At 40.1% G+C, this 13190-nt stretch overlaps 1 protein-coding gene across 4 annotated transcripts in view; it reads right to left on the bottom strand.

Moving 5' to 3' along the window:
- Positions 1-13190, bottom strand: part of GPR180 (G protein-coupled receptor 180) — a 31001-nt gene that overhangs the window by 7284 nt on the left and 10527 nt on the right. For 2 of the 4 annotated variants that reach the window (XM_050949757.1, XM_050949739.1), the window contains 2 exons: positions 6515-6662; positions 3896-3945 (listed from right to left, as the gene is read on the bottom strand). In XM_050949757.1, the coding sequence (XP_050805714.1) occupies positions 3896-3945; positions 6515-6662 (198 nt within the window). Of the gene's footprint in view, positions 1-3895; positions 3946-6514; positions 6696-13190 lie in introns of all 4 variants that reach the window. The other 2 variants (XM_050949748.1, XM_050949732.1) reach the window with 1 other exon arrangement.

The raw sequence follows: 13190 nt of genomic DNA on the forward strand, positions 1-13190 counted from the left end.
TGAACTGAGTAAACTTGCCATGGAAGACTCCGAGACTAACAAACTTTGAACTTCACCATGTTTTTAGGCATTATTTCTGTATCACAAACAAATTTAAGTACTTTTCACACATAAAAGAAATCTTCAAAATATTATGGGCTATATACCCACTCAAGGGATTATATTTATGTTAAACGGTGGTCAGAATAATTTCCTTGATGTTTAGCAATATTAGCAAAACATGAATGTTAAATAATTAAGACCCAAGATACTGCCCCCGACATTTATATGGCATTAAAGGTAGTTTATTGACCCTTAACGATTCTGGTATTTGGAGTGCTCGTTTTGCTTATTTAAAAATTATTTTCAGGCCATTTTAATAAAGATGTACTAAGTTCTATCTTTAAAATCATAAAAGCACATTTATCTGAGCAAAATACTATTATCTTCCCAGGCTTGTAGGTGAGGAGGCAGGATGAATGATTTTGGTTATTTGAAATCAAGGCTACCGTACTAGTCAACTGCTTCGGGAACAAGCTCTGACAGCTATTCTGTAGAGTGGCATTATCAACTTCATTATGCCATCAGTGTTTGGCTGTAGATATGGGATTCATCTGTCATGGCAGACAAAAATAAAAAACAGGGAGATAACTGAAAACAAAATAGTCTGAAAAATCTAGAAGAAGAAGAAAAAGTGACTATTCTATCCTTCTTAAAGCTAACCTCTTCCCTACTAACAAGCTATGGACAAACAGATTCTCTTTTAATCACAGCTCAGAGGCAGAAATTGTGAAATGTTCTGTGGCATCTGTGTGTGTGGAATACCAGATTGAGAGATGAATAAACTCTCCTGGTAGCTCAGTGTGTCTTACTGAATTGTGGAAAAACAGAAACAGATTAAGTGGATTCTTGGATAAAATCATATTATTTTTGTCCCCTTTGATAACTTGTTGAGACCAATAAGGTTATCTTACTGTTTGATGAGATTTTTAAAACGTCTATCCCACAGTGGTACCAAAGTTCAGTATAGAGCCATGCACAGGCTCAGCCGGTATGAAATGTACCTGCTTTCTTCATCATCCATTTCTCTCATCAGGCTGCTCAAGATCCAGAAAAATCGCTGTTTGAGTCTCACATACATTCAGAAGCAGGGCTGCCGAGAGCGGGTTTGGGCCCTGGTGAAAATTTTTTTTCAGGCCCACCAGCAAGGGCGGACTGGTTAAACAGGGCCGATGAAGCCAGGCCCGGGCCCCCTTCCAAAAAACCAGGCCCTGGTAATTTGCACTGGCTTCCCCCACTCTCGTCGGCCCTGTTCAGAAGCTGCCTAAACTTAAAAGGATCCGCTGACTGCTCACAGCGCTTGAAGTCAATGGAACTATTCATGTGAGTGAAGTTGCATGCTTAAACTGTTGTAGAAGCAAGCCCTTAGGTTGTAAGAGATGTTGTAGAAAGATATTGGGATAGCATCAGAACCAGATATCTGGAGTGAAATCCTGGCCCTACTGAAGTCAATGTGAGTTTTGCCACTGATATCACCCTTTACATAAAAAATCTGCTTTGAGAGCAGTAACAGCTAGAAGAGATTGTTGCACTCCTGCAACCTACGCTTGGTATTATCCATCCCTCAGAGCTGTGGTTGCACCAGGAAGACATCTTCCATATTTCTATCCTTTCATTCGGTCCTACTGCTTCCTTTGGAAACTATTACCATACAAAGAAAGGAATAGGGAGGAAAAGTCTCAGAGCCAAAACAGCTTTTAAATTAAACTATTCTTAAAGCAAGGAGAACAAGCTACCCCCTTGAATGAAGAGGATATGAAGATCTGATAGGGGCTGCACTGTAAATACTACCCCAAGGAAAGAATCTAAAACCACAGTACATAGCAAACCAACTTATACAGGAAAGTGCACAGCAGTGGCCTCAGCAAAGAAGTTTGGAGTAGTTTCATATACTCCATCTAACCTCACCTCTGGAGGCCAAAGAAAGGATTTAATCACATTGCTGCTGCACAGTCAGTGCAGATTCACTAGTTCAACTGTCCAAAACAGAGAATTAATGTAAGTTACTGTGGGGCCAGCTGCCACCAAGAGGCTGTTAATTCAAACTGCAAGTATTATGGACTCTCTGGATACTGTTTCTGTTGGCTAATGAGAGACAGTGTACAAAATTATATGCCATGTCATAGTTGCAGAGAAGAAAATATCTGTCACCCTTAAAGCTAAAAACAAACACTTTCATACACATTGATTTGTAAACAATCACACTTACCAAAGTAGTGCAATAATCAAAGACTCCTTTATTTTGCATAGAAATTGAATCTCCTGCTGTTTAATGAAATGGAACTTTATTTACAGAAATTTCCATAACATAATGACAACCCGATCAACAGCTGTCAGATTTCTGGTCACTGAATGGGTCAGAAAGTGGGATCCAGTATGAAATCTTTACAAGTTCTAAACCTTCAGCCTGAACACATTTATATCCAAATAAAATAATCTGATTACAGACCCCTGGTGACAAAACTATGGGTTCTACTTTACCAGGCGTGTACTAGTAAGTGTTAATATTCTAAGGTGACATGAGCCTAAAATTATATTTGCATCATTTCATTATACAGTTTCAAATCCTTTATTCAGTTTTCAGCAAACAAAATCACTTACTAATAAAGTGTATATTATTTCCTTCCTAAAGGCCAGATCATGATCCTTACTCCCACAGGTGATCAGTCAGTAACACAAGCAGTCTCACTGACTTAAAAATATCCGACACTTACTAGCTGTTAGGGAGCCCCTCAGTAAGGTCCAGAGACTGCACTGTAGAATGGGGAAGGTGCTGGATTTATATTAAACAAATGGGAGGTCAGGGCTTCTCATCTAGCTTTTGCCACTGAGCCTCACTGGTGGAGTTCCTCTCTTGTCTGTTTTATCTACCCGTGGTTAGGTAGGTTTACTCCTCCAGCCAGTAGGTGTCATTGAGTAAAGAGAGCGCTGGATCATGGGCTGTACTAGAGCTCCTAAAAGGATTCCAAAGGACATCCAATTCAGCTGCCAGAGGTCTGTGGAAGTCCAGAACAGCAGGACAGGATTTGTGACAGCTTGTGAGGATCTACTTTGCTATTTAGGTTCTTAAACTGCATGTTACACCTGAGTGCCAGTTTCTTGGAAAGTTTCAGTCAAGTAGAAAGGCAATGTATTATCTTGGGGAAAAAACCCTCTATATTTCTAACCAGAACTTCAGAACAACCAAAGCAGCAGCCGCAGCCTGTGAAGAAGCCAGCCAAGATTATACATAACTAGTACATGTTGGGACAGGATGCTCTAGGGTGTTTTGGTTCCAGTTAGACATTCAGCAAAGCTGGATGAAACCAAGAAAGCTGCTTTGTGCTAATACTGAGTCTTAGGGTAATTTTTTGGCACAGCTCTAAATGTTAAAATGCTTGTGCCATAAAATACATCATTTTCCATTTAAAATCAATTCTATATATAGACGTGCAGCTTCCATAAAATGGATATAAATTTTTAAAATGCATTACTACTCAAGAAAACACATACTAACAATTTGATCCAGGAAAATGCTTCAGCATATGGATAACCTTATTCATATGATAGTCCCCTAGACATAAATGGGAATATTTGTGTGAGTAAAAGCTATATGCTTAAATGATAGTAAGGTTAGGTTTTAGGGCATTCTTAAATCACACCTTAATTACATAACTCTTAAAAATACCCAGAAAAAAGCCACTATTTTCAAAGAAATAGTTGCATTTCATATATTTAAAATAAAGTAGTGATATATACCTGAGATCAGAATCTGGCTCTAAATGTTAGCATTGGTTAATATGCTTTAACAGATTATTTCTCTACATTACTCTGCATAAATATGTTGAACAAAGTAAGTTTTCTTAAGCATACTCACATTCTGCCAGACTTCCCATGAAAGGTGCCCCTATTCCATCTTTAGCATAACTAATAAAAAACAGGAGATAATAAATGGTCTAAATTAGTCAGTATTAAATACACTGGTCTACAATTTTCGAGAAGTCGTCTGCTTCAGAGATAAAATGTGATATTTATTATGTATTTTGATGTGCTGAATTCAAATATGACAATTAAAACAACTGATTGGCTACTGTTTCTAAGATATTTAAGTTTTTACATTTTATGTCTATGTATATTGTGTAGATAGTAGAGTTTTAATCATAAATTGTAAACCTAGGTCTTTTCATGTGTTTATGGTTGCTTTACATGACAATATTTCACTTGTCCTCTTTATGTAACATTTTAAAAATCAGCAAAAGGATTATATCAATAAAATTTATTATGAAACAAAAGGCAAAAAACTATTATGGACATAGTTTAGTCCTATTCAGTGTCTACTCGGCGCTTCTTGGCTTGTATTCATTAAATGGAGCATCTCTTGTCACTGTCCAGCAATAGTCTGCAAGCATTGATGGGCTCCATTTGCCCTGATAGCCTGCCAGGAGATTCCACTGCTGTAGTCTGGAGCCCAACAGCTCTGCCTTACTCTTAGGTAGTTCCAAATCCCTGACAAGGTCATTCAGTTCACCTTCTGTTATGAGGTGTGGTTCAGAGGAGGAGGATGGGAGAAAATGTGGGTCCTGTGACATTGATGGTTCAGGACCAGAAGTTTCATCCTCTTCCTCGTCTGACTCAAGTGAGAATGATTCTGGTGCATCAGGAACCGGCAGTCCTTCCAGACTGGGCGTATAGCTGATGGAATGTTTGGATAATGCATAGTCCACTTTTTCTTCTTTGACACACCTTTCCCAACTGGAGGCACCATGCAGAAGTAACAATTGCTGGGAGGATCTGTTGGCTCTCTCCAAATCATTGGCACTGCAGAAGGCATAGATTTCCTTTTCCTGTTCAACCACTGGCGAAGATTTGTTGCACAAGTGTTGCAGCATATGTGTGGGGCCCACCTCTTGTCCTGATCTCCAATTTGGCAGCCAAAAGAAAGGTGATAGGCTCTCTTAACCATAGTGGTTAGACTGCACTTTTGGGATGCAAAAGTCACTTCACCACAAACATAGCAGATGTTATCTGCACTGTTCACACAAGTACGAGGCATCTCTGCTCACTTTGGCTAAACAGAAATGTGTCCCTTTGCAAAATCAAACACTGACAAATAAGAGAGCACTACACTGTATGATTTCTAGAGCTGATATAGGGCAATTTGTTCAGCAGAGTGATGTAAGCTTCGTTATGATTGCATCATCCATGACTTCTAGGAATAACATGATGCAATTCATATAATGTATGATGCAATACCAGCTTCAGATTGCATCATTCATTGTTTTGCCTCAAAAGCAAGTACTGTCCAAACCCAGTCACAGATTTATTCATAGATCCAGTCAAAGATGTATTTTAGTCATTTCTGGTTTAAATTGAGATCCCTTCCCTTTATAACTCACTTATCCTCCGCCATTCCCAAGTCAAGGGTCGTATATACTGACCCAATAGCATATCTTGAAAACTAGAGCCAATCAACAATTTTAAGCATCATTTTCGTTCTCAGTGACCCAGAATTAGTAAAGTTGGACTACATTTATTTCAGAAGCATTTTGGCTGTAGAGCAGTGATCTCTCTTCCTTCTTAGAGATACAGCTAAGTAACTATATAGTTGTAACAAGTCAACCCTATAAGTTTTGTTACGACCCAAGTTCCCTCTAGTTTTTTCAATCCAAGCGAAGAATAAATTGTTATGTGCACCAAGGTATGTGCCACTAGCTGAAATGAAAAAACTAGATATATATTTTTTCAAAAGGTTACCATAGGAATAATTACTCCAGCCAAGACAGGTTAGGCATTTTAGAACTCACTACTCAAAGAATTAAATTTAAGTGTAGGAGAAATAAAAATTATGAAATGCATAGACCAGTCAAACTAAAATAACACACTTTGAAAGAATAAAATTACAGAGAATATGTGTGCATTGCAGCAAGTACCAAGATGTAACAACAACAATAATGCAAGTATATGTTGGGAGGTGACTTTGAAAGAGACAGCGTGTGTGTTGGTTGCTCGGGAAGTTTCTGAGAGATGCCATGCGCTGTCTCTTTAAGGTACTCACTCACTGCCTGGAAGGCTCCTTCAGACCTCAGACTACAGCAGCTCTCTCCTGCTCAGAGTCCTGAGCCAGGCTGTTCCCTCTCTCTTGCTCTGTGGAGATGGCGTACAGGGCTGGGGTGAGAGGGACACCCTGACATCAGCACTCCCCTTCCCCCCTCTCGCTCTCCACAACCAGCAGGAGGGTCCCAGGAGCAGCTGAAGGAGCAATGTGTCAGCAAAGCAGTGGGGGAGAGGAGCACCTGAACACATGCTGCTGGATGTGCATGGCTCTGCTAGTCAAGTGCGTGGCACTTGAATCAGTCCTGGACGACCACTCGACCACGCAGCTAAGAGGGAACACAGGGTCATGACCATCATTACTTTTAGCTGTACTGATCTCTACAGCTGTCTCCTTCCTCATTTAAGGGAATTTGAAAATGGAAAGACAAGTAAGTAAAGTTACCTTGAGAAATGCAGGTAGTTGGCAAATGCTGAGCCAGCCTGAAACAATAACACTGTTGATAGCATCTTTAAGACAGTATGCATAGGTCCTCCTTTCTTAAGAGTTTGCCATAGTGATTGAGTATATATGCAAGCAGCTACAAAGTATGCTAGGACAAGGAGGAAAAAGAATTCATGTAATCCTAGGAAGAGAAGAAATGCAGTTTAATAAAGTGAATTATGGCACATAAAAAGTACTACCTAAGATAATATTGCTTGTCTTGCAGTAAGAGTAAGTTATGTAGTTGTTACTACGTAGTAACACAAAAGTGATAGTAGAGCTGGATTAGCATTCAACTACTTTCTTTTATCCTTCTCACACAGTAATAGAAGAAAGAAATCTTCATGTGTCAGTTTAGTTCAGTAAGATGGCTGGTCATTATTTGACCTGTAAGTCTTTGTCCAGCAAAAATACCTATCTTGAATATAAAGAGGCATTCTGTAAACAATTTACCTTTAAAAAAATCCAAACATATGTAAGAATTACTGGAAAAATCTTCAACAGTAAATAGTTTCCTATAAATAGGCTTGGCAGAATTTGATTTTTTAAAATCAAACTTTAACAGATAACATTGATGTTAACTTTTAAGCCTTTTTTTATGTTTACCAATTTAAATGTTCACAGTTGCACAAAATTATTGAGAGGTCAGACAATTATTTAATGACAGTTGAGATTCAAAAAATTAAATCTTTACAACCATTAAAACACATATTGTCAGCAGCACATGTCAAAATATACAAAGTAAAATATCCTTAAATCAAATGCTAATGAATTCTCAGCCAATTTTTTCTTACTTTGCCTATCTGTAAATTTCTATCATCATCGCTGGATTTTTTTTTCTCATGTGTGTCTATAGTGAAGTAGAGATTTACCAATATTTACCAATAAAAATTTAATCCCTCCTACCTATAAAGTAAACAATAGCCTAGCTCAATGTGTAGTCAGGAACATCTACAATAAACAGGTTAAATTTTAAACTTTCAAAGAGAGGATCTGAGATGAGGAGAGACATCCAATACACATTTGAGGTAAGCCTGTCTAACCACTGGGTGTCACTCTTACACCACATAAAATGAAGTATGGTTAGCCCAGATAACACCTGTGTCCAACAGAGAAGTTAAAGGCAGAGCTGTGTGAAGAAAGGTAATTCCATTCTGGGGAAGCTTTTGATATTCTGAAATCTGGTTTTGTTCCAATTTGGAATGAAAACCAAAAAAAAGTTTCACAATTCTCAGTGAAAAGGAAAGCCCTGGGGTCCCTGGCTAAGGGGCAGTTCGCCAGGATGGCTGCCCTGGAGCCACAGACCCTGGGAACCCAAGCTGCTAAAGAGCCTGCTTTCTATCAGACTTCTGTTGAAACTGGACCATCTCCACAGAACATTTTGATTTCAACAATCTGTATTCTCTAATGGAAAACCGTTCTGTCACAGAATTTCCAACCAGCTAGTTAAATGAGATAGGAAATCTAGAACAAGCATAAGTGTTCCATGTCTATTAACTAAAGAAGGGAATCTGTGTTGGATGAAGTATGAACATTTGCTAGAGATTAAGACTGAAGGTGGTCAATGATGGACACACACAGGGTGGATGGAACTATAGTCTCCTTAAACCTCAATTGTTAAGAAGCTAATAAGGAGATATTCATTATGAGCCTTATTTAAATAGACCCTTCTGTTTCTCCCATCTAGATTATCCATTTCTCTTCTTTCTTCATAGTTCTTTATTTTATAGGGAAAATATGTATATTGTACCAGATTCTACCACTTTTACTTGCACTGAGCTACTCCTTACTGCATAAATAGCTCCACTGAAATTGAAAATTTCATACAAACTGATTTACAGGTTGGATTAATGCAATCAGGAACCCTAGAAACACCTGACATGGGGGTTCCCCTCCTCTCAGAGGCAGGTGCACAGGGCCCCTTCCCCACTCCCAACACTCTGTCCCCCCGCTCTGGGAGGAGCAAGAGGACAACCACTACTTAGCTCAGCTGCTGGGCTAAATCTATTAGTGAGTGGGAGGGCATGGGAAGGCATGCCAGGTTCACCGCACTCTTCTTTTTCTGTAACATACTCTCCTGTTAGGGTTGTGATGGTGGGGCCTCCTCCAAGGCAGTGGGCCCTAGAGTTAACCCTTCACTGAGATATCTAAGACAATTCATATCCCTGCATCTGCTATGCTTGGGTCACTTTTTCAAGCTTTTCTTTGTAAACTTGAAGGCTGGATATTTGCATTTTTTTAATGAAAGATGGGACTGCCATAATTGTATGGCTTTAGAAGCTGGGGCCCTAGCTATAGGGGGAATCTTTGCTTTATTCTGTCCTTGATGATTTAGACATATTTAACTGAAATTTCATTGACAGAAAGTTCACACAGTGCATTCTGGATTTCTACCATAAATCTTGTATATTTCTTAAAAAATTACTAGGACTATCACTTGCTCAAAGCCAAAGACCAAAGGAGGCTATATGACATCAAAAACAAGACCTCTGAGATCCAGGGTTTCGTAGATCAGGATGACAAGAGAAGCTTTCTTTCAAAGCAACAAAAGCTATATATGGGCCAACCTCCAAATGCCCAACCCCTTTATATTCCCAGGATGGCTCCACCTTCCTCAAGGACAATGCAACCATTAAACAATGCTGGAAGAAGCACTTGGAGAGCCTACTAAACTGCGAATCCACAGTTTCTGAAGACACCATCAAGTTTATTCATAACGCTCAGCAATGCAACACCTTGCTGATCCTCCATCTTCTGATGAAGTCCAGTGTGCCATCACCCAGACACAAGAAAAAAATCACAAGGCACCAGGTCTAGACAGCATCTCAGCTGAGATTTTTAAAGCTGGTGGAACAATGCTCCAGGACAAACTTTGCCAAATCCTCGACAAAACCTGGACCTGAGAAGAAATTCCATCTGATTTTAAGAATGTCAACATTGTTACAATATTCAAAAAGGGGGAAAAATCATTGTATGAGAATTACAGAGGTACTGCCCTCATCTGCATCGCAGGGAAGATCCTTACCCAGATCCTACTAAACTGCCTCCTCCCCCTTGCAAAGGAACTCCTCCCCGAATCACAGTGTGGCTTCAGGCCATTCTGAGGCACAACTGACATGATCTTTGTGGCATGACAGATTCAGGAGAAGTGCAAAGAGCAACACCCGGAATGTTTATGGCATTCATCCACCTAATCAAGGCCTTTGGCTCTATCAGTTGTGATACCTATGGAAGGTGCTATATAGGTTTGGCTGGCCACAGAAATTCATTTTCATCATCCCATCATGGAGTAGTCTGATGACTGCCACCATTCTGTGCAACGGCTCAAAGACCAAACCATTCGTCATTCACACTGGTGTCAAGCAGGGCTGTGTCATTGCTCCAACACTCTTCTCCATTTACCTTGCCGTGATCTTGATTCTCATCTGCGACCCCCTTCCTGATGGGATCAGGATTGAGTATCATATAGATGGCCATCTCCAACATCTCCAAACAAAATTTAAGATCATGAGAATTAGCATCACTGACCTTCAGTATGCAGATCACTGTGTCACTCTTGCACACACTGAGGCCAATCTGCAAAGCACCCTAAATCTTTTTGCAGATGCCAATCACAGCCTTGGTGTGTCTCAATATCAAGAAAACCAAGGCACTCTACCAGCCCTCACCTGCAGAAACTACTCTTCGTACTCCACAAATAGGCAGCAGGTTTAAAGGAAACAAAAGAGAAATTTTTCACACAACCTGTGGAACTCCTTGCCAGAGAATGTTGTGAAGGTTGAGACTAGATAACTTCATGGAGGATACATCCATCAAAGGCTATTAACCAGGATGTGTAGGGATGGTGTCCTTAGCCTCTGTTTGCCAGAAGCTGGGAATGGGCAACAGGGGATGAATCACTTGATGATTACCTGTTCTGTTCATTCTCTCTGGGGAACCTGGCACTGGTCAGGGTCGGAAGACAGGATACTGGGCTAGATGGACCTTTAGTCTGACCCAATATGGCCGTTCTTATGTTCACCATCGGTGGAGAACCTCTGGAAAATGTGGACTATTTCCCATACCTAGGCAGCCACCTCTCCCAAACAGCCAACATTGACACAGAAATTGAATAAAGGATTTGCTGTGCCAGCATATCCTTTGGAAGACTACTCAAATGAGTTTTCAATGATAGGCATCTGCAAACAGGCACCAAGATCTTGGTTTACAAGGAAGTTGTCATCCCCACCCTTTTCTAAGGGTATGAGACCTGGGTAACCTACAGAGAACATCTCAAATGGCTGGAGTGGTTCCAGCAGCGCTGCCTCAGATGGATTATCAGGATCAGTAGGGAAGACCCAACACAGTAACATCAGCATTCTCTCTGCAGCCAACATCAGCAGTGTAGAAGCGCAGGTCATGAAACACCAACTCTGTACGTATGCCTGACACTCGCCTCCCGAAGCAAGTACTCTTCTCTCAGTTAAGTCAGGGAAGAAGGGCTTGCGGAGGGCAGAAAAAGCACTTCAAAGACATACTGAAAGTACACCTTAAAAGGGAGGCATCAACCCAACAAACTGGGAGGACTTGTCATGGAACAGAACACAGTGGCGCCACACCATACACTGACTCACAGCTCACTTTGAGAACAGACGTGCTCATGAGACAAAGGAGGAAAGAAAGGACACAACAATACTGCCAACAACTGTCTCCTCCAACATCACAACTGTCACTGCTCTGGGAAAATCTGCAGGGCATGAACTGGGCTCCTCAGCCACCTAAAAACCCACCAATGAATCCCCGTGGCAGACATCATCCTTGCATTGAGGGACAGCCGAAGAAGAGAAGGAGAAGACTAGGACTAAATAAATGACTAAGGGAATTAGTCTACACCTAGGCTATTTTATTGGCAAAGGTGTCAGATTTGATCAAACAGTTCTCTTAGGGCAGATTTCTTACTGGGCAGCAACAGCAAGTTGACTGCTGTACAAACAGATGAAGACATTGTTCCTCCTCCAGTGAGTTACAGTCTAAAGTACTCAGACAATCCAATTCAAACATACACAATGAGGGCTGAAGTTTCAGCCTGTAGTGCAGGTATTTTGCATATATATAGTTTCTATACACACTCACGTCTAATTCTTGGAAGCAGTCGCAGTGCTTCTAAGGAGGGATTTAGTGCAGATCGCATGGACTTGTCTAAATATAAGTTGTGCTGCTGTAACTATATTGGTCTAGTTCAGTGGTACAACCTCCACAGTGTGGACACTTAAGACACTAATGGCACCTTAGCCAATATAGCTTCTTTGTACCAATACAACAGCATCCACTCAAGGGTGGGGGAGGGTTGTACTGATTTGACTCTTTTGATTAAGAGTGTGATTTTTTTTTTTTTACACCCAAATGTGATATCAATACAAAAACTGCATGTAGACCAGGTGTACAATGCACAAGGAGGAAGGAGCAAATTCCAAGTATAAAAGGATGGAAGGCCTGGAATAAAGCATGAAGACACAGTGGATGAAGGATACAAAAATAGGAGGCAAGAATGAGGCTTTACAGGCACACACAGAGTGCGAATGGTAATAGGAACACTTTAGGAGATAAGTGTGCAGATGCAGAAGAAGCCCAAGGGAAATCCATGCTCAATTCCCACTTAGGCTCCTTCAACACTACAAGCCTTAATGTGAAAGGCAAGAATAAGCCTATAAATGGATATGAAGAGCCGAATGCCACAGAGAGATCCGTGAAGTACAGATTTTAGCAGCAGCGCTTTGGACAGATTGAAGGTGACTAAAACAAGAAGCAGGGAGAAGAGGACCAAGGTTTGGACAAGTGCATTCTAGAGGAAGAGAGAGAGTATAGATTTTTGAAGTGAAGTGAAGTGATGTACAGGAAGAATTGACATGATCTGGTGACAGCCTGGATATGAGGACGAAGTATCAGGGGCAAAAAGAGGAGTCAAAGATGACAATGAGGTTTTGAGCCTGCATGACGGGTGTGCGTGTGGGGAGAAATGAAATCAAGTTTAAGTTGACAATAGGCCAACCATGATGATTTGTCACAAGGCAGCCAAACTATCGACTGAAACAATACAACAAATTTAATACACTAAATTCCATACCATATTAGTATTATGAAAATATTAATAGGCTACAATGAAAGAAATCTAAATAGAATGATTCTGAGTCCAAGCCCAAAGATACCCATTATAGAACGTAATGCAACATTTTACTGATTTTAGTGCTAGCCTGATGTTTCACTTGTTCCTGCAGTCTACATTGTTAGTGAAAAGTTCAAAACCAAACAAGCAATAAAGCTCCTCAAAATTTGCAAAAAGCTTTAATCTTTACTGTGAACCTCTTAATTCTAGGACAGTTCTATCCTTAACACTAAGAGATAAAACCCATAAATGCACCTAAAGAACTAACCGTGTCAAATGAATAAAGTATATGGTGAATTAGATTATCAGGACTGTTAAATATGCAACAAACAAGAATGTAACAAATGAAGTATTCTCTTAAAGGTATATAACTAACCAAGGCCAATCCCATTTTGGAGAGCTGAGAATTCATGTATAAAAGCACTTTGAAGATAAACATTAAATAAATTTTTTTTTTTTTTACCACTTTTAAAAGACCCACATTGGATTACAATA

This window comes from Gopherus flavomarginatus, chromosome 1 (genome assembly GCF_025201925.1).
Source record: "Gopherus flavomarginatus isolate rGopFla2 chromosome 1, rGopFla2.mat.asm, whole genome shotgun sequence".
NCBI classification, from domain to species: Eukaryota; Metazoa; Chordata; order Testudines; family Testudinidae; genus Gopherus; species Gopherus flavomarginatus.